General features: G+C 34.5%; 1 protein-coding gene across 2 annotated transcripts in view; it reads right to left on the bottom strand.

Moving 5' to 3' along the window:
• The window catches only part of LOC114333982 (uncharacterized), a 231,404-nt gene extending 208,817 nt beyond the window's left edge, over positions 1-22,587 (bottom strand). The window contains exon 1 of one of the 2 annotated variants that reach the window (XM_028283985.1): positions 22,452-22,587. In XM_028283985.1, coding sequence (XP_028139786.1) covers positions 22,452-22,485 — 34 coding nt within the window. In that variant the 5' untranslated portion in view covers positions 22,486-22,587. The remainder of the gene's footprint in view (positions 1-22,451) is intronic. The other variant, XM_050648432.1, reaches the window with a different exon arrangement.
• Between the last annotated feature and the right edge of the window lie 1,133 nt (positions 22,588-23,720).

The raw sequence follows: 23,720 nt of genomic DNA, 5'->3' as shown, positions 1-23,720 counted from the left end.
ATTTAAAAGTAATAAATCTCAGTTGATATGTATACAGAATCAATAAAGTTCCGTAATGAAGAAAATCTAGAGATTATTGTGAAGCTTCCACAACATCTACGTTACAGGCCAGATTCCAAAATATTGGCTTCGCTCTATATTTATTGCGCTACCGAAAATACTACGTGCACATTTTTGCAAGGATCACCGACTAATCAGCCTAATGAGCCACTGTTTAAAACGTTTTTGAGAATAATACACACTAGATTAATTAAGAAATGTGAAGATCTCAGTTGCTGCAGTCAGTTTGGTTTCAAAAATGGACTTGCCACGAGAGAGGCAATCTTTATTATGCAAACATTAATACGGAATTGTTTAGATCAAAGAAAGAAAGTTTCTATCTGTTTTATCGATTATGAGGAAGCATTCAATGCTGTAAAACAAGAACTAATACCTACAAGAGTTGGGCTTGGATGCCAAATGTAATAGTTATCGCCAATCTGTTTTGGAACCAGCGAAAACGGCGAATTTATTAACCACATCAGTTATTCGAATGACACAACGGCAGATAACATCAAAGATCTTCAATGCCATTTAAATGATCCAATTCGTGCAAGTGAAGCTCTGTGTCTAAAAATAAATATCAAGAAGACAAAAACAATGATTATAGAGATAAATAGTTTCCAAAATTCAAAATGCAAAGATACATCTCGCTGAACAAGAAATCGAAAAAGTTAGGCAGTTTAAATACTTGAGTTGCCTGCTGAACGAAGGTCTCTGAACCCTCAGAATGCAATAAACAGCAGAGTAGAACAGGCCAGAAATGATTTTTGGGGGCTTCGTAAACTTATAACTGATCGCAAGTTGGATTTGAATCTGAGATACACACATACATATATATTATACAGTGATGAACGCCCTAATAACCGGCAAAATAGCGCAAAAGATGGAAAATATAATACATTGCGAAACAAAAAGAGATGAAACTAGTGAAGATGGAAATGATCGTTATAAACGTATAAATTAACATTACATTACATAGTTTCCCATCTTTAGACGTATCAGAGGAGTATGACAACTGTTACTGTGACAGTAGAAATTTATAAACTACTCCTGTCACAGACTTCTAAAGGTGGGAAACTATGTAATTCTGTGATAACGATCATTTCCACCTCCACTAGTTTCATCTCTTTCTGTTTCGCAATTTATTACGTTTTCGATCTTTTGCGCTATTTTGCCGGTTATTATCGTGCTCATCGCTGTATATACACCGTTATTAGGCGTCAACGCCCTTCGGTATGGATCTATGGAGGAGTATCATCAAGCTGCAAGCACTTACCTTATTTCTAGACGTGCTGCTCCTCCACAGGCCGATCAGACACCAGTTTATTCCAGACCAAGTCGTAGATTCTACATAATTGTATACTACAACGTTGGCCTTTTTATTTTTCAAATGACCGGGCTGTGGTTCGAACCTTGATCGCAAATTCGCTAGATTTGTCTATCGAGCGCACCTCGGCCAACTGAGCCTTCTGACCGACATACATACATACATAATCGAAAACCTCTTATACCCGTAGGTGTCGAGGTGAATCTGAGCTACACGATGGTAGAGTGTTAGGTTTGGCCTGTTCTCTTGAACGAAATGGAAGCAACGGAAGCAAGGAAGTTAAAGCTTCATTAACAAAGTTGAAATCTTTGAAATGTGGTGCCTGCGCCGATTTCTTAGAATATCATGGACGTAGTAAGAAATAAGGTAATATTGAGAAGAGCACCCTCCAGGATAGGGACTATTTTGATTATATAAAAACTAAGAAGACTGCATACTTAGGGCGCATGTTACGAGGAGAATGATACACTTTTCTTCAACTGGTACTAGAAGGAAAGGTAGAGGGTAAGAGAGGTCGAGGCCTAGGGCATAAAAATATTATATGGCTGCGTAATATTTGCCAATGGACAGAAATCCACAGTTATGAAATGCTTCGCAACACTGCTAAAAATAGAAAAATTAATCCTTTTTCTTCTTTCTTCTTCTTCTTTTATATAGGCAGTACTGCCTGTTTTTTCTTCAACGGTGCCTTTCATTATGCCCCTAAGTTGTCATTCCAGCTTCTCCTTGGGCGTCCTATACTTCTTCTGCCTAACGGTGGCTTGTCCCTGGCTATTCTTACTATCCCTGATTCAGACATCCTGCTTATGTGCTCATTCCACTCTTCTTTTCTGTTCTTTAGCCAGGTATTTATATTGCCTACCCCACATATGCGTCTGATTTCCTCACTTCTTACCCTATCCTGTAGTACTTTTCCAGCAATCCTTCTTAAGATCTTCATTTCGTTGGTTTCCAGATGTCTTCGTGTTTTGCTTGTATCTGGTCTTGTTTCGGCCGTGTAAGTCATAACTGGCCTTATAACTGACTTATATATTCGGGCCTTTGTTTCCAATCTGAGGTGTTTGTTTTTCCAAATTGTGTCGTTTAGGCATCCGGTCGTTCTACTGGCTTTAATTATTTGGTCTTTTACCTCTTCTTCGATATTGTTGTCGGCTGATAGATTAATTCCCAGATATTTTAAAGTCATTACTTTTTGTATAATTTGATTGTCTAACTCCAATTTGCATCTTATTGGTTCTTTGGCAATTACTAAGCCTTTTGTTTTTTGGGCTGATATTTTCATATTCATTTCTTTTGCGTTAATGTTGAACTCGTGCAATAATCTTTGTAGGTCGTCTTTGCACTCTGCTACTAACACGGTATCATCAGCGTAACAGAATATTTTTATCTCTTTATTTCCCATTTTGTACCCTCATTTTTTCTTCACTTGTTTTAAAATTAATCCTGAATCTAATATCTCACCTTACAGGACAATTTAAGGTGGACACCTACGCAGAAGTGCATAGCACCTTAAGAAGAAAATTTATGAAAATAAATTAAAGAAATCGCTGAATATATCTTAACATAAAATTGTAATTACTAGACATGTAATTACTACACACGGTAAAAGTTAAATAGAGAATATTTAAAAGACTAAGTTTTCAATCTAATAGCACATAAAATAACATTAAAAATATTACTCTACATCCCATCAGATTGAAAAGCAATGGGAAACCTTCTTTGGTTACACCTCCGAGGCTTCTACAATTTGCAAGCCATAACGGATGCTGAGACTAAAGAAGATGAGGGAATTTTACAATTTATAATTCACGTCGCATCTGCTCGGCGCGGTAAAGTTCCAACGAGAATGGTTCCCTTCGTACTCCAATCAGGGTAAACATGTAAATCAAAATTGAATAACCATTTTCAATTTCGTTGCAACACGAAACTACAGCCGCGCCATATTCTAGTCCAATCAGAGAGTGCAGCAAGCACCTCTGCCTGTTTTGAAACTTATTAGTCTCTCACCAGGAGGCAAATATGCTGCTCTCTCTGGCCCAACCAGGACAAACCCCGGCTTGCAGCTACGGATATTAGAATAGAGAATATTTATTATTTTATAATAACATAACTGCAACAGTATTTAAACCATATTTGAAAACTGAATAATAATAAAGCAAAGGTGAGTATGTTATTTTACTTATTATGAATATATACATATTATTTATAAATAATACGTAATTTTGCACTTCTATTACAAGTGACAAAACCTCTACAACTCTACAGGGTGTTTAGTAAAGAATAGGCCATAGCTTAACCTAAGATATCTGAGGTTAAAATAGGTCAATTTAAGCTAACTTACCCTAGTACGAAAGTTCATAATAACCGAAATACAGAGTCAAAGTTAAACTTTTATTTTGTTTATTCTTGAATATTTCCTAACAGGCATGCGATAACACGACATTTGGTAAGCGAGGTTTTTTTAAACAAGAAATCTAAATTCGCCACCAAAAATGACGTACATATTACCCAGAGGGCGCCTTATTTGCCTTGCAGTGCTAATTTATTAGGTTCAATTTTTTGATTACCCACTCTACATACTTTTTGAATTAAAATTTTTATTCCCTTAATATTTTTACTTAAAAAAGTATCTTACATTCATCCCGCTAAACTCAACCTTTTTCGAGATAAACGCATTGGAACTGGTACAATCATTATTGTTTCAAGTTTATTTTTCGAGTGTAACTACAATATTATTAAGTAAAAAGTATGTTAAGTTTAGAGAGATGACTGTAGTATACTTTTTTAAGTAAAAATATTAAGAGAATAAAAGTTTTGATTCAAAAATATATAGAGTGGGGGATAAAACAATTGAGCGCTGAAAGACGTATGATGTGGCACCCTCTGGGTAATACATTATTTTTGGTGGCGAATTTAGATTTCTCATCCCAAAGAACTCCAGGTTACCAAATTCCGTGTTGTTGTAACATGCCTGTCAGGAAATATTCAAGAATAAATAAAATAAAAGCTTAACTTTGACACCCTGGATTTCGGTTATTATCAACTTTTGTATTAAGGTAAGTTAGCTTAAATCGACCAGTTTTGAGCTCAGGAATCTAAGGTTAAGCTACGGCCCATTCTTTACCAAACACCCTGTATATGCCGAATTTTACAGGGAGTACCCAGTAATTGATACTCTCTATTCCCTTTTTAACAAAATATTAAAAGAAAAAAGAATCCCAAACAACTGGAAGGAATCCGTAACCATTATCTTACACAAGAAAGGGGATAAAGCAGATATAAAAAACTACCGTCCTATAACACTCCTCAATGTAATGTATAAACTCCTAACAAAAATTTTAACCAACAGATTGACGACAAAATTGATACCAATCGAAAGAACAAGCTGGTTTTAGAAAGGGATTTAGCACAAGTGATCATTTATTAAGTATGAAAATCCTTATAGAACGAGCAAATGAATACAACATCCCTCTATATGTAGCGTTCATAGATTTCGAAAAGGCTTTTGACAGTGTCGAACATTGGGCAGTGAAAAGTTCTTTGATTAACAGCAGAATTGACCACAGATATACAGACCTAATAGCCAATATATATAAAGATGCCACAACAACAATTAAAGTATACGAAGGAACACAATCAATTCAAATAAATAGAGGCGTAAGACAGGGTGACACAATATCACCGAAACTTTTCAATCAGGTTCTGGAAGATATCTTTAAAAGATTAGAATGGGAAGAAAAAGGTATAAAAATTTGTGGACAACGCTTGAACCATCTAAGGTACGCCGATGACATCGTATTGATAACCGATAAAAAAGAAGAATTGTTTGAAATGATGAAAGAACTGGACATAGAAGCCGGAAAGATAGGCCTTAATATGAATTACAGCAAGACCAAAATCATAACAAATACAGATGAGGACATCACAATGAGGATCGGACAAGATGAAATAGAACAAGTTCACGATTATATATATCTGGGTCAAATTATAAAACTTAACAAGGAAAACCAAACAGCAGAGATCAAAAGACGAGTTAGACTGGCATGGGCGGCATTTGGAAAACTAAGCTACATCCTTAAAAACAAAAGATATCCACAACATCTTAAGACCAAGGTATACAATCAATGCGTACTCCCTGTTCTCACTTATGGTTCACAAACGTGGACGTTTACAAAAGCAAACATGGACAAGATCATAAAGACGCAAAGAGCAATGGAAAGGCAAATGTTGCACATAAAACTATTGGATAAAAAGAGAAACGAGTGGATAAGAGAGAAAACCAAAGTTAGGGATGTTAGACAAGAAGTTGCAAAGTTGAAATGGAGATTTGCCGGACACACTATAAGACAAAAGGAAGACCGATGGAACAAAATTCTCATAAATTGGAGACCGTGGCAATATAAACGAAGCAGAGGAAGACCACAAATGAGATGGGCAGATGATGTCAAGAAGCACGTTGGCTCTAGGTGGATAACTGTAGCGACAGACAGAGAAGAATGGAAAAGGATTGTCCAAAGATGGACCGAAGAATGCTAATTAGATAGAGAGCCAGTACCCATATTCAAGTAACTAAAGAACGGGTAGCAGATCAATATCGGGTAATAATTAGAGATAATCTTATCTCGGAGATTAGATGCGATATCATCAAAAGATAAGTCGAACGTGAGATGCAAATCCATGGCTAGTTTTAGATCAAGTCCGTAATGAGATTTCTGAAGAGCAGATTTCTGAGCTTTTCATAAAACTTAAGCTGATACTACATAGCAAGAAAACAACGAGTTGCACGATAGTCTAGCAAATGAAATAGTGCATGCTCTATAAGAGTTTAATGGAACAAATCCACTTTTCAGATCACCGTTGCCAAAAGTAAACTATTGTAAGAAACTAGGTGCGCTGTTACAAATTACGAATACTAAAGACATTCCTAATTATGTGGTAGAAGATCACACATTAGTAGACTATTTGCATATGCTCATCTACTGTGCAACAGCAGGAATTGCTAATATAATGGAAGTTAATATCAGAACACGACGAGGTACTAAAAACTCAATTCGACCGTAGAAAGTGTCGATAAGTCTTACCCAAAGCAAGTATCACGGAAATTTATCCCTAGAGGTTGTCGAACTGAGTACATAGCGGGGCTCAATGAAGAATCTAAACATCTACTTAAAAAATATGAACAGCTACATGAAGAAGACCCTTTCTCGGAAGCAAAAATACAGGATAGCTGGGGAGGAAATGTTACATGCGTTATCCGCCAACAGAACGGAAAGGTGGTGCAAGCTGGTCATGAGTCTGGACATGAAACAAAACAGCAGACTTGCCTGGAAGCTGATTCGGAATCTTGGCAACGATCCCGCTGCTCCGGCAGTCAACATGACAGAAGTAACACTCGATCAGATAGCCCATCTTCTTTTAATGAACTTCAAGACTATATCAAGCAAGAACAAGGTAAGAGCTCAACGGAATATCCAAGAAGAAAGAGATGTTCTAGGTACCTATTTTTGTCTAGAAGAGATGAGAGGCCCGATCCACCAAATGAAAGATAATAAAGCGGATGGCCTGGACGACATACGAACAGAACAAATAAAGAACTTTGGACTAAAAACCGTAAAGTGGCTCGTGAAAATGATGAATTGCTGCATCCGTAAAATACAAATCCCCAAAATCTGGAGGAAAGCTCGAGTGGTAGCCCTCTTAAAACCAGGGAAGCATCCGGCGGATACGAAGAGTTTTAGACCTGTCTCTCTTTGGTGCTACCGTTTCAAGGCATTTGAAAGAATGATACTGAACCGGATCTCCGAATAAGTGAAGACTAAAATTATTCCAGAACAAGCAGGATCCAGACCCGGAAAGTGCTGCTGCAGTCAAATTCTTAATCTCACCCAACATATTGAAGATGGTATTGAACGGAAAGAAATAACAGGAGTAGCGTTCATAGACCTAACTGCCGCTATGATACAGTTAACCATCAACGGCTACTCGCAAAACTCTACGAAACTACAAAGGATTTCCGACTAACAAGGTTAGTGAAATGTCTCCTCCAGAATAGACGCTTCTACGTAACGCTTCAGTCCAAGAACAGTCAATGGAGAGACCAAAAAAATAAGGTACCACAGGGAAGTGTCCTCGCACCGATTCTATACAACATACACACTAACGACCAAGCCATACACCAACAAACAACGCAATTTATTTACGCTGATAATACAGCTGTAGCAGCTCAGGAAAGAACCTTCAATGAAGTCGAAGTGAAACTGACAGACGCCCTGGGGGAAATAGCTTTTTACTACAATAAAAACCATCTGAAACCCAATCCCACAAAAACCCAGGTATGTGCTTTCCACCTTAGAAACAAGCATACCCGAAGGCAGCTGGAGGTTGAATGGCGTGGTCCGATGCTGGAATACAACGAGATGCTTAAATAATTTGGCCTCCGTCTGGATAGAACTCTGTCTTACCGATACCATTGCCAAGATGCCAAGAAGAAAGTAAGTGCCAGAAATAATATCATCCGCAAGCTAACTAATACAAAATGGGGAACACAACCACACACCCTACGTACTTCTGCCTTAGTATTATGTTTTCCGGCCGCTGAGTTTGGAGCACAAGTATGGACACCTATCGAAGAGGTATACCCCATAGCTGGGAATACTCTACCACCGATCAGGAGGAAGGTCACGTCAGAGGTAGAACAAAAAAGCAGGAGACGGGCCAAAGACACCCCTTATATGACCACCAAACTCAGTCAAGCAGACTAAGATATCGAAAAAGCTTCCTTAAAAGATCAAGATCCATCCCGAAGCGCCAGGGATGCGCCGAATACACCTATGGCAAGCGTCAGCTACCGCGACACATTTTCCTCCCTCAGAGGAAATGACTTGGAAAGCGCTAAACAGACTAAGAACCGGCGTTTCACGTTGTGCTAGTAACCTGAAAAAATGGGGATACCAGGAGAGCGATACCTGCGACTGTGTCGCGGTTCAGACCAGCCGGCATCTACTATCATGCACAGAGATGAGAGAGACCTGCACAGAAGAAGACTTAAGTATAGCAAATGACAGAGCCATCTATGTGGCCAACCATGAGAAATACAGAATTTAAAGTTGTTGGTGTTCCGGACACGGAAAGTAAGTAACCAAACCAAATCGAAATTCGCGAGTTTTGGGAAAATCAACTTTCTACACTAGCTACTCTTAACATAAATGCTGGATGAACCCTTCTCCACTGAAGATGTCCTAAATATTATCAAATAGGACTAAGTTTTCACTCTAATGGCATATAAAACAACATAATGCTATTCTACACCCCACCAGAATGAAAACAATGGGAACCTTCTCTGGGTACACCTCCGAGGCTTCTACAATATGCAAGCCATATGGATGCTGAGACTAAGAAAGATGAGGGAATTCTACAATTTACAATTCACATCTCATCTGCTCAGCGCGGTAAAGTTCCAACGAGAATGGTTCCCTTCGTACTCCAATCAGAGTAAATGTAAATCAAAAATGAATAACCATTTTCAATTTCGTTGCAAAACGAAAACACAGCCGAACCATATTCTAGTCCAATCAGAGAGTGCAGCAAGCACCTCTACCGGTTTCGAAATTTATTAGTCTCTCATCAGGAGGCACATAATATGCTGCTCTCCCTGATCCAACCAAAACAAACCCCAGCGTGCAGTTCCGGATTGCAACGAACGAAATGGCATAGATGCCCTAGCGGCAACTGCTACAACAAGACTGAGTTTTCACTCTAATAGCATGTAAAACAACATAATGCTATTCTACACCCCACCAGAATGAAAACAATGGGAACCTTCTCTGGTTACACCTCCGAGGCTTCTACAATATGCAAGCCATACAGATGCTGAGACTAAGGAAGATGAGGGAATTCTACAATTTACAATTCATGTCTCATCTGCTCAGCGCGGTAAAGTTCCAACGAGAATGGTTCCCTTCATACTCCAATCAGAGTAAATATACATCAAAAATGAATAACCATTTTTCAATTGAAAACTAACCATTTTTCAATTCTGGATTAAGTAATAGTCTAATTACTAATTAATGATGGAATAATACTAATTAGTCATGTTATTTCAAATCCGAAGGAACTACCATCCTTCCTAAATCGGCGATATTCCAAATATCGCCGAGACACCTGTCTTCCAACTTCGTATAAATTGGTCACATCCTCTGTACCTCAGGGCATCTACCAACACTGTGCTCTAGACAATAATGATAGAAATAGAAACCGACGGTTTGGCTTGTACACACTTCTATATAAATCAAAACGGGAACTGGTGTATGTTTTCAAAGACTGATAGTGTGTAAATAAATTTATTAAAATCAGCTAAGTATATCAGCATTTTTAATGCCATCATCAGAGCTACCCTATAAAAAGACTAAGTTGAAGAATCTTATTCATAAAAAATTATAAAGTGAGACTAACTCTAAGTTATTTACTCTTATAATTGTAACTACCTCAAATGAAGCGAAAACTTTGAACAAACACATTCTTTGAACAAACACAAAGACATTAAAAATTAACCCAGGGATCTAACCACTGGTCAGGGTAAAAACCCTTAAATGTATAAAATAATCATTATTACTAATGGTGATTATTTTATACATTTAAGGGTTTTTACCCTGAGCAGTGGTTAGATCCCTGGGTTAATTTTTAATATTAGAATGTGTTTGTTCAAAGTTTTCTCTTCATTTGAGGTAGTTACAATTATAAGACGTAAGTTTCACTTTATAATTTTTTATGAATTCTATAAATTCTTCAACATAGTCTTTTTATAGGATAGCTCTGATGATGGCATTAAAAATGCTGAAAGTACTTAGCTGATTTTAATAAATTTATTTACACACTATCAGTCTTTGAAAACATACACCAGTTCCCGTTTTGATTTAATAATGGTAGAACCTCAAGAACAAAAATGCGCTAAGGGTTCCATGGGTTGCAAGGAACAACTTATCATCGACTGAGTTATTTCTAACCAGGCTAATTAAAAAAAATGGTTAAATAAATATTACTGCCTTCATTGATTAGAATAAGGATAAATGGCTTACATATATATTTAGAATATAATTATAAGTCGATGATAATATATGTTGTGACCTTTTTAAAGCGTATAATGACTGAGCAAAAGACTAAAATTCACCTTGAAATACCTGGAGAAAATAACATCGAAACTGAAAATATTGCAATCAGCCGGGGCGTGTTCAAAAAGAGATTCGTTAATTCGACTGGGGTTCTGTCTAACTATGAACCCACTATATCTCAGCTATTCAGCTCTACTGACTCAGGTTTAGCATAAAAAATAACAACAATTTCGTGGCGAAGCTTAATCATCTGTTGTATGCATGATACGAAATTGGTGGCTTCCACTCGAAACCAACTAGATCAGATGCTAAAAACCGTAGAACCTAATGATATTGGTATGTATTTCCGATTATAAAAGTGCCGTGTTTTAAATATGTAGTCAAAGGAAAGGTACAGCCCAGAGGAAGATTCCATATGCAAAATGGCTAGAACAATAAAGCCATGGGTAGAAGGATATGTATAAACATCTCGAAGTAAAGCAAGTATAAAATTGACCATAAGCAAATAAAACCTGAGATAACTACTGAGTTTATACGAAAGGTAAAACAGCTGCTTCGTTAACACCTTAACAATAGAAATTTGTTTTAGGCACTAAACACCAACGCATGTTCCTCACTTAGCTATTCATTTCTTATTGTTTAGTGGACAAAAACGGATATAGAAAATCTTTCAGCGTAAAGAAAAATAAGAACACACCTCACAAAAGCACAAAACACCATCCTCGAAGTACAGTAGAAGGAACGACTTTACCGCGGAATTTAGGAGGAAAAGGTTGCTAATTTAAGAATTTATTTTCAGATTCGTGCTGAGACATCTACTCTACATCGCGCTATTTGCGCAATAGATGACACAACACCGATCAAACTGAGGGAATCAGAAATGCCCATAATCCACCTTACAAAGGACGAAAAAATACACGGGCGACATCCTAATGACCCTAGACTATGTCGACAGTACACCGTTAAACTATTAGTTGACATCTTGAAAGATGTTCCCTGAAACGGAATTTTCATTACTCCCCATACAGCATTAGATTATACTTAGTAAAAATTACCTGAAATATTTCGTCAAAAACCCTCAGGTCCAAAACGACAAATGCCGACATGAATGCCAAGTCCAAGAAACTATTCAACATCTTACCGCGGGCTGCTACTCATTTTCTGCAACTGAATAGAAGGAACGGCATAGTAACATAACGATGTATAGCAACGTCTTAGTAGAAATGTTCATTCATTAATGGATAGCCACCAAACTGGGACTTGTCCAAACTAACCAACTTCCATACTATCAATATCTTCCGAACAGCATGCTTGAGAATGACAAAGTTACACTGGGACCGCACTGTGCTTACAGACCAAACACTGGCACATAATAGACCAGATATTGTATTAGTTAATACATTAACGGGGCAAACAACACTCATTGATGTGACGATACCTATTAACAATAACCTGTGTTCTAAATAGACTGAAAAGGTCGCTAAGTACAGCGATCTGTCAAATACGAAGACAATCGAAAATTCAAAGTATTCAGACAATACTTATTGATTATTGTCTTTACTACTGGAGTCATTCCAAAGAACCTCATAGAAAACATAAAATAGCTGGATCTGATTGAACCATGCAGAAAGGTGTACTACTCTCGATAGTCAGATTTGTACGAACATTTTTGGGAGATATTCCTGCATACCAAGTCACGTAAAGCTCGATCACACGGAAAGAGTCCCACCAGAGCTCAATTCTTTCGACACCGTAGATATCTGGGATGATGAGTGAATTTTCCCCTTAAAAGGAGCGAAAGATGTATGGTTAAATTAGTAAAACAATGATAAAAATCAAAAAGGTATAATTTACAATATTAAAAGATGCATTACTATGTAGGTACCAACTCAATAATATTATGAATTCAAACCTTCTACGTATGATTAATTTTCTGTTATTTAACTTAATGCCTCGACAACTAATTGCCATTGAGAGTACTGTCGATTTCACAATTAGATAGGGTAATGTGTAGTATGTGTTGAGCAAATACTTGATAAAATAGTCTACTTAATAAAGAAGACTTTATTGTCTTTACAAAGGGACTCTAATTGTATCCGAACGTCTGCGGGCCCTTTGGAGTATTAAATACCAATTTTTTATCAAATAAAAGCATTCAGATAACGACAGTCCAGGCCCCAGACACAAGTAGATATTAGAAAATATATATATAATATTTATGTTACGGTAACTATGATTAATTGATAATTATTAATAATTACCGGTTAGTAGTAATACAAACCGAATAGCTAGGTAAAAGTAATAAATATGCCAGAATTAATCACATCGACCGGTAATTGTTAATAATTTCCGGATTAGAACGGTAAATGTGACAAATTTCAATACCGTTAAGTGCATAGAAGCTTGCGGAGTGCGGAGTGTAGGGAGGTTTATTAGTCACTGCGACATGTGGTGTTCCTTTCTGCATAACTATTATTGTTATTATTGTCATTATGTCATTCACTCATGTCAATGTCATGTCATTGTCATATCATTATATCACAGTTTGTCAATCATAATGTATGTACAATTTTAGTTTATTAAAACCTTTAATTCTCAAGGTTTTCATTATTACAATTTAATAAACTAAAATTTATTCAACAATGGATAAACTACTCAAGCCTGATCGACTAGACATCGATTCCAATTCAACAAATGCAACACAACTCTGGACACACTGGAAGAGAACCTTTCAAAACTTTCTAGAAGCAGCTAATGTTTCTGAAGACAAAGATAAACTGAATTTATTGGTGAATTATGTAAATCCTGTAGTATATGAAGCTATAGGTGAATGTACCACCTACACTGATGCAACTGCTACCTTAGAAAAACTATACATAAAACAAAAGAGTGAAATATTTGCCCGGCACACATTATCTACACGAAAGCAACAAGTGGGTGAGTCCATTGATCAATATTTACTAATCTTAAAACACTTAAGTAAGGATTGCAATTTTCAAGCAGTGTCTGCTGATAGAAATAAAGACGATTACATCAGGGACTCTTTTATTCGAGGTTTAAGTGCTTCAAATATTAGGCAAAGACTACTTGAAAGCGCCACTTTAACATTAGATCAAGCATATAATTCAGCCAGAGCTTTAGAAATGGCCCAACAACAATCAGATTCATATATTATGTCAAATTCTATTGTAAATTCTATTACTACTGATAACACCCTTCAGAATACTGCACACGAAACTGATCAAAACAACTTGACTAGCGCAGCTACCTTTTCAAAATGCTGGTTTTGTGGAAAAAGTCGCCATACTAGAGATAGATGTCCTGCTAAAAATCACCAATGCTCTTGTAGTAAATTCGGACATTTTGAGCAAGTCTGTAAAAGTAAGAATCAAAAACAAAAATCACATGTTCATAACAAAACATCTGCTGCTTTAGTTGGAATGCTATCTGCTGCTTCTCCGTCCTGTTTATCAAAAGCTATAATAAAAATTCATGTAAATAATTCTGAGGTTGAAGCTCTAGTAGATACTGGTAGTACAGACAGTTACATTTCAAATAGTATTGCCATTCAAAATCAACTACAAATATTCCCTACAAATTTAAATGTACAAATGGCTTCCTCATCTTTAAACTCTCCAGTTTGCGGCTTTTGCATTGTTAACCTAAAAATATCTGAACATACCTATAAAAATTTTAAACTTTATGTTCTAGAAAACCTATGCTCAGATGTCATAATTGGTCATGATATCCTTAATAAACATTCTGGAGTGCAGTTCAATTTTGATGGTAAGAAACCTCCAATTTCAATCTGTAATCTAACAACAGCAATTGTAAAACCATACCCACTGTTTGCCCATTTAACAGGAAACTGCAAACCTATCGCCGTAAAATCAAGACGCTATTCCTTTGAAGATTCCAAATTCATAGACACTGAAATTCAAAAATTATTGAAAGAAAATATTATTGAAGCAAGCAATTCTCCATGGAGAGCACAAGTACTAGTTACTAGTAATACAAATCATAAAAAAACGTATGGTTGTCGATTATTCTTTAACTATTAATAAATTTACTGAACTAGATGCCTACCCTTTACCAAATCTCGAAATTTTAGTAAATAAAATTTCTCAATATGAATACTTTAGTTCAATCGATTTACGAAGTGCTTATCATCAAATTCCCATACTAGAACATGAGAAAATCTATACTGGATTTGAAGCATGTGGCAACCTCTATCAGTTTACAAGAATTCCATTTGGTGTCACCAATGGAGTAGCATGTTTTCAAAGAACGATTAACAACATAATAGAGAATGAAAGATTAACAGATACATTTGCATTCCTAGATGATGTCACTATTTGTGGAACAACAAAAGAACAACATGACAAGAATCTACAAAACTTTATGGAAATCGCAAGGAAATATAAATTAATTTTAAACGATGAAAAATCGAAATTCTGCATGACTCAAATTAATATACTTGGATATACTATTGAAAAGAAAACTATAAAACCAGATGCTGAAAGACTGCAACCCCTTATCAATTTACCAGTACCAACAAATATCACTTCATTAAGAAGAATTCAAGGAATGTTCGCCCACTATTCAAAATTCATACACAAATTTTCGGAAAAGATACATCCTATTGTCAATATCAAAGAATTTCCCTTAAATCAAACTCAAATATATGCCTTTGAAAAGCTGAAACAGGACATTGTAGAAGCAGTAGTCACTTCTGTTGATGAAAATGAAATATTTACAGTTGAAACAGATGCCTCCGAATTTGCCATTGGAGCTCAACTTACACAACAAGGAAAACCAGTAGCATTTTATTCAAGAACACTTTCAAAAACAGAACATAATCATTCAAGTGTTGAAAAAGAAGCTTATGCAATTGTGGAATCCATAAGAAAATGGAGACACTATCTTATGGGCCGACACTTTAAAATTATTACAGACCAAAGGTCAGTTGCTTTTATGTTTGACTTAAAATCAACATCTAAAATTAAAAATGAGAAAATAATGCGTTGGCGTATAGAACTGTCCTGCTATAAATTTGAAATTATTTACAGACCTGGGAATCAAAACATTGTTGCGGATACTCTTTCAAGAATATCTGCTGCTATTCACCCCACTATGTCAGATAAAAATTTATTCAATTTACATAACACAATGTGTCATCCTGGAATAACCAGATTCTATCACTGGATACGATGTAAAAATCTACCTTATTCTTTAGAAGATGTCAAACGAACTATCTCTTCTTGTCCAATCTGTGCTGAAATTAAACCAACATTTTACAAAAACAAAAGCACTTTGATTAAGGCTACAGCACCTTTTGACAGACTGAATATAGACTTTAAAGGACCTTTACCATCTAACAATCAAAATAAATATCTGCTGAATATTGTAGATGAATATTCAAGGTTTCCATTTGCATTCCCATGCTCAAATTTATCATCTTCAACAGTCATCAGTTGTTTAACTGAGTTGTTTACTACTTTCGGAACTCCTGCATATATTCACAGCGATAGAGGATCTTCATTCTTGTCTGCTGAGGTAAAATCATTCCTAACAAGTCATGGTGTTGCTTCCAGTCATACAACTCCATACAACCCTCAAGGAAATGGACAATGTGAAAGATATAATGGTATCATTTGGAAAACAGTTCAACTAGCAATTAAATCTAGAAATCTTCACATAAACCAATGGCAAGATGTACTACCTGATTCTTTACATTCAATTAGATCTTTACTGTGTACCTCTACTAACTGTACTCCACACGAACGTATGTTTAATCATCCCAGAAGATCAACAAATGGTACATCTATTCCAACTTGGCTTAGTACTCCTGGAACTGTTTTCCTCAAGAAACATGTTAGAAATTCGAAATATGAACCTCTGGTGGAAGAAGTCCAACTCCTAGAAGCAAATTCAGACTATGCACATGTCAGATTACCAAATGGAAATGAAACCACAGTATCGGTCCGACACTTAGCTCCGAGAGGAAATACTTCCCTTTTGGCAGTAGATGAGGCAACTATTGAAGATAATGAAAAACATGTAGAAAACCAGTCCCCCATGATAAATCAAAACATGGAACCATTGAACAGTGTAGAAGAAATTAATACCATAGATAGTCAACTTCAACAACCTTTTTCTGCTCCTGGTGACGGTCCAACTACTTCAACTTCAGTTCCCCCAGAACTGATATTGCAAAAGCGAATAAGAAAGCCTCCTTCCCATTTACAAGATTATGTCAGAAACTAACAGCGTGGATGAATGTGGTGTTCCTTTCTGCATAACTATTATTGTTATTATTGTCATTATGTCATTCACTCATGTCAATGTCATGTCATTGTCATATCATTATATCACAGTTTGTCAATCATAATGTATGTACAATTTTAGTTTATTAAAACCTTTAATTCTCAAGGTTTTCATTATTACACGACATACCAGAGCTTAAATACGGCGCATAGCGCATATCACCCACAGTGTTAGTTAATCCAGCGTTACCACATTTAGTAGATTCCTACTTTTTTGGTAGATTTTTGACATATATGTAAGAACTATTCTAATAGGCAATATTTTTTAGTAGATTTTTGGTAGATTTCAACATTTATTGGTAAAAATTTACTTTAAGGGTAGACCTTGAAAATGCCAATTTTTTTATGGACTTAGCCTGAAAAGTGGAAAAAAGCGGACATTTTACTGTTTTCTTTGGGGGAAACTAGTAAAAGTGTCAAAAAATCAAGAAATGCTTAGAAAAAAAAATAAAAAAATGTAATAATAACCAAAAAAAGTTTACGTGAAAAGGACAAAAAAGTATATAGTATGTCTTAATAAAAAAAACTAATTGAAACATAATACATATAACTGATTTTTACAATTAAATTATGAAAAAGTAGGTAATATTGGTTAAAATAATCAAATTTTTTATTATTTCAAAACAATATGGCGGACAGGCGCCAAGAAGTCAAATTTGACAGTGTTGTCAGTTTTAACCTTTAAAAGATCTAATGAAATTTAGTGAAAATTACTTACAAACCAGATATAAATGGATGCAATTGAGAGTCCAAAGCCAAATTCGTGACTTTAAATGTATTAAAGTTGCCACCAACATAATTATTTCCTCTCCCTCCCTTCCAAAAAGGCCCTTTCTTTGTGAATATAGGTATTAAAGCTACAGCTTAATTATTGTACTTAAATTTACTTTCGTAACACCTACACACAATTTAGTCTCATTTTACCTTTATTTAACGACAAACTCACTTCACTTTATTACAAATTTGTATATGATGCAGCAGACAACGCCCAAACCCGACCTAACAAACTAACAACTAACAAGAAACTGTTTAAAAATGCGTGGATCATGGATCTACTAATTTCTCAAAAACAGTTGCCAAATTTAGAGGTTTGCATAAATATTCCAAATCAATGGTACGCTTAAATGGACAAAAATCCATGTTTTCGCGTGAAATTATCTTTTGTCATCCACATGGCAACATGGTTTCGTAAACGATCGGTGAAAATTCGGAAATTAGTGACAGTACATAACCACGAAATACATAAAATTTATGTCCAACCATTAAAAGTGTGTTCTGGGAATCCCACAAAATTTATTTATTACAAATATAACCATAAATCACTATAATATTATTAAACTTAATATAATCTAACCGAACGTAACAAAACCTAACCAGAACTAACCTGACCCTTGTAATAAAGCAGTCATTTTGTGTTAAAAATTATTAAGAGTAAGTAAAATGACATATTTAAAAATTGAAAAATTGTAATTTTCATAAGAAAACATATTTTATATAACTATGGCAACACTGTTAGGATTCCCCTTCTTGAGTTTATAAAACGGTTGTCATTCCTGTCGTTTCTTGTTGTTTCATGGTATATAATGGCGGAAAATGGCGGTGGTTTTTAAAATAAGACATATTTTAAATTGCAATTACATGAAAAATAACGCTGGCCCCCAATAAAAAATTATTGTAAAATTATCAGTAATTGAAACAGAATTCATTCGTATAAATTTCATACCCGTAATCCGTCTACCCATAAAGGAAACTAGAACCCAACATTTTGTTTTGAATAAAATGAAATTTGCTTTTTTTAGTATTTATCACATTTTTAAATTAATTTTAAAGCTTTCGCTTTCTTGTTCCAAAAAAAGCTGACAACGTGGCTTTTCTTTCATCGTCATGCGCACGTGTGAAACAGGAAACAACCGGAAATGGCTTGCGACTTTCTTCCTCTTCTTTCATCTTCGGCTCTTACTTACTTTACTTTTTACTTCCTTTCCAATTCCAATTTGTGCCTCCTGCTCGTCTGGGTTGCTTGTTAGTAAACATAATATAAATATAAACATAACCTCTATTTGGTCAATATTATAGTTATATTGTGCTGTAAAATTATTGTATAAGTGGAATTTACTTACCTTAACAATTTAATAATGTTTTAATTAGAATTTTAGACATTAATTCCTGAAGTGGAATTTACTTACATTTGTAATTTACAATTTAAAATTTTTTAAATTATAGACAAAATAAAAATTTTATATGACAAATGAAAGATGAGTTTTACATGATGGCCGCTTTCGATTTTTAATCGATAGTTATCAATATTGAATATTTACTAAATCGGTAAAATTTTGATTTGTTTTATATGGATATAATTACAAAATACTACTGAATTTCACTTTTTGACATACTTTTAATTAATAATAACGGTACATTTTGTACAATATTTTTAATAATTAACAAAAAAAATTTTAAATTTACTCAAATAAATAATCGATTACTGCCATCAAATTCATATAAATTGCTAACTATAGCTGTTGTTTTTATTATAAAAAAAATCATAAATTATTTATACAAATATGTTAATAAAGTTTTAGTATATTTTAGTTTTTTATTTAGTAGATTTTAATTTTTGATTTAGTAGATTTTAGTAGATTTTTGCCAAACATGCAGTAGATTTCGTAAATAAAATGTGGCAACGCTGAGTTAATCTGTAGTCGGCCACTGTGTAATACACTGTTTAATGTATTAAATACATAAGGCTAAAGCAGGATTAAAGCTATCTTTACCTCCTGGTACTTTATCCATGCTTTATCCGAAATCAGAAGAAGATTTAGGAGCGATAATAGCAGATCATTCTGATGACGCTGATGATGGAGAAAAGTACCGTGGTGATATGAAACTGAACAGTACAAACGAGGATTCACAGTTAGTCAATATTGAAGATACAGGTAACACTAACAACCCAATCGAACATATTGCGTGTACGATAATTGCTGTAAATGAGGAAGACAATGCCAGTACTGGCGTTAAAGAAAATGAGGGAGACGAAGAAGGCACTGCAATTGACACAACTTCAAAAGAAAATTCACGAGACTCGGGATCTTGCTAAACAGTCACTTTTAAAAGAATCTGACAGAATGTTAAAGAATTATAATGATAAATTCCCTGTTGAAGCTAAGGTCGATAGCCGAAATATTGTTGCCATTATTATTTTTCTGTTATAGATGAAAAGCTATACAAGCTAAGCAATAAGCATGGCATTTTAAACCAACTTCATGCAAGAAATCAATTTACCACCTGCAAGGAAACACTTATTTTAGTCTATAAACGGCCTGGCATTCAGATCAGTCTCAGTGAATGCGTTCGTAAAGATTCGAATTTAGCCAGTCAAGGATTCCGTCACTGCAATTGTAGTGACAATGCAATTAAAAACGCTGCAACCGCAAAAAATTAAGCGGTCTTTGTAATTAAATGCCACAAGAGCCTTTCCTATAAAAACAAGTAGGTATTTATAATCTAGTAACTTAAAGCCTAATGCGTGTGTATGAGTTTGTTTTTACTTATAAGGTGTCTAGTTGAGTTCTTTTATTGATAAATTCTGTTTAGGTTGTTTAACTTTATTATTAAATTTAATAAATAAACAATAGTGAAGATCAAAATGCGTTTTTATTACATTAACCAGAATTGTTAGCAAAGTATTTATTATGATTTACTATGGAATCTCTAGCGCGAGAATTTTACTACCATCGTTGCATTTGGTTGTCTTTTTAAAGACAGATCACATCCTATGATGTTTGTGGCGGATATTCTTGAGTTGAGGTTGATTTCATGTAATCGAATGAACTATCTTTTAGTAAAGTCGTCCCAGGAACGCAACTCATCAATATTGGCAATATCATTTTAAAGTCTTCTACTTTAAAATATATAATACATGCCTGAATTGCCGATATAAATGAGTCCGATTAAATAAATTATTAGAAGAATTTTTTACTAAGCAACAACATTTCTGTTTATTTAGTATTATTTTGTATTTTGACAACGACACCCGACTTGGGCGTCGAAACGTTAATGAATTCATTTTTTTGGTAAAATTGTGGCTTATTTCCCATCGAAAATACTTAAGTATTAATAATATCCGGTAAATATAATTTAGACAAGGTGAAAATGGCGGGTTCGTTGGAAAAAAATATTCCCATGAGTAATAATCACATTTGTAATACACCCCAGAATAAGGTTCAATAAGTCGCCCACGTGAAAAGTGGTCCAAAATTTTTAACAATTTTTTTAATCAAATTTCAAAAATTAATATTTTGGCTCAGGACATTTTTTTTTAGGTTTTTTCGACCATTCTTGGCAAAAAAAATGTTTCTCTAAATTTGATGGTTTTCGAGTTATAAGGATTTAAAATTTGAAAAACGCGAAAATGGCCATTTTTAAGACTTAATAGCTCAGTTAAAAATTATTATAATGAAAATTAGAAAGTAACTAACTCAAAGTTTGAAGCCCCCCCCCCTACATGATCGTGAAGAAATGTGTGTCATTGATTTATTATTAAGCTGTTATTTTTAATTATTAAAAATAAGCCGTAAGATCGTATTGACGCGGCTCTAAATGTGAGTGCGAGCAAGATGCCCCATTGGACTGACGGAATAGCATCTCTCTCGCACTCACCTTAGACGGCCGCCTAATACGTGCAGGCGCTCATTATTATTACTTAAAAATAACAGCTTAGTAATAAAATAATGACAAAAATTTCTTCAGGATCTTGTAGGGGGGCTTTAAACTTTGATTTAGTCACTTTCTGACTGTCCAAATAATAACTTTTAACCAATTTATTAAGCCTTTAAAATCATCATTTTTCGTTTTTTTTTCAATTTTAAATTGTCTATAACTCGAAAACGATCATCTTTCGAGAAAAATTACAAGAGCCTTTTTTTGTCCAGAATGGTCCAAAAAACCTAACAAAAATTTGTACGTGTCAAAAATATTGATTTTTGTAAATTGATTAAAAAAATTCTTAAAAAAAATTTGGACCACTTTTCACGTGGGCAACTTCTTGAACCTTATTCTGGTATGTCTCACGAATGTGACTATGCAAAAAAATCTCATGGGAATATGTTTTCTAACGAATCCGCCGTTTTCGTCTTTTCTAATTATAAAAGCATTATTAATCACATTGACCAGCTGCTACGGTTACTATTAATATTTACCGGTAATTATTAATACAGACCGGATTTATCACATCAACCGTAACATATACATTACTTGATTTTAGATTATGGGATATTTATGTAAATAAGTATAAAAAATAAATAATAGAATTTTCGAAATATAAAAATTCAGAAAATATATGTATGATTGTTCACGAGTACCTATGCAGCAAAACCGCATTTTGCAGCACAACCGCATTTTATAATTAAATATAAAAGAAAAAGTCAAATATGTAATAAAAATTAACTGCAAGTATATTACAGAAAGATTGCCAATAATATGCTACCCATATGAGTATTTATTGAAATATTTAAATAAACTTTCTGTACTAAGAGGTTATATTGTTTAGATAAATAAAGTAAAAAATAATAACGAAAAACAAAAAAGGACTTATAATCCAAAATGTGACGATAACTCCAAAATAAACGGTATACAAATTTTTAAAAACATTACCTAAAACTATGTGAAGACCTAGCATTGAAGTCATCTTTAAAATTGATTTGAACAATGCAAAGTTACAATTATTATCATTGTTTTATAATATATTATACACTATGACCTTTTATCACCCTTTCTTATCAATTATGTTCTTAGAATTGTTTCTGAAAGTTTGAAAATAAAATATTTTAATATTGATAAGGTGATAATGCCGGTCATTTGTCAAATTTTTTCTTAACCCGTAACTGCTACCGACAAAAAGTTATCCCGCGACAGCTATTGCTGGGTCACTGTGACCCAGTTTTAAAATTCGTACACAAAGAAAACGCCTTAATTATACATTCATTTTAAGTCCTAAACAGTTTTTATTAGACACTAAACTAATTTAATGTAAAATAAATTGTTATTTACAACTTATATATACATGGGTCTACCCCAAAATCTCGACAGCCAAAATCCCGACAGCCACAATCACGACGGCCTAAATCCCGACACGCCAGAATCCCGACAGGCCAAAATCCCGACAGGCCGGAATCTTGACAGGTTTGATAAGTTTCTTTTTAACATATAACTACATTTATTTTTGGTTTTTTGTTTATGGCCATATATGTTTTTATTTTTTGTTACTGAACAAAAGTATTTACATTTTAATATGAACAAATTTTCTAAATAAAATTTCTAATATTGGTACATGAATTAAATTATTTTTTTGCCAATATATAGTCCAATAATATTATATGTTTAATCAAATCCTGAATTCAAGTTTACTTTCATGTAGTAAATATTATCATGTCACTTACAACCTTCCATTTCAGTAAGTATAGCTTCTATATTATAAAATGGAGTGTTTAAATAATTTTTTCTTTTAAAATACATAATAGTTAGTACCCGTACTTATTAGTAAGTAATAATTTTTCAATTTCAATACTCTATAATATGATTTGGTATGCATTTGAAAAGGAAACAATAAATATTCAAAATGTAGTGGTCGGAATTTTTACTTAGGCAAGGATTGTTGCATGTCTGGATTTTGGCCTGTCGGGATTCTGGCGTGTCGGGATTCTGACGTGTCGGTGGTTTGGCCGTCGGGATTTTGGCTGTAGGGATTTTGGCTGTCAGGATTTTGGGCGGCACCGTAAGTACATAATATAGTAGGTAATTTGTATACGAAACAGTATGTATTTGCCTTTCGGCCCTTTAATTGCGCATCTATTTTTTTAGATACATATTTTGCATTGGCAGTGGTGCAGGTGTGTCGTTTATATCTAAATCCTAGGATATTCG

The sequence above is a fragment of the Diabrotica virgifera genome, chromosome 4 (assembly GCF_917563875.1).
Source record: "Diabrotica virgifera virgifera chromosome 4, PGI_DIABVI_V3a".
NCBI classification, from domain to species: domain Eukaryota; kingdom Metazoa; phylum Arthropoda; class Insecta; order Coleoptera; family Chrysomelidae; genus Diabrotica; species Diabrotica virgifera.
Note: the sequence above shows the minus strand (reverse complement) of the source record. Positions and strands in the feature narration are given on the sequence as shown.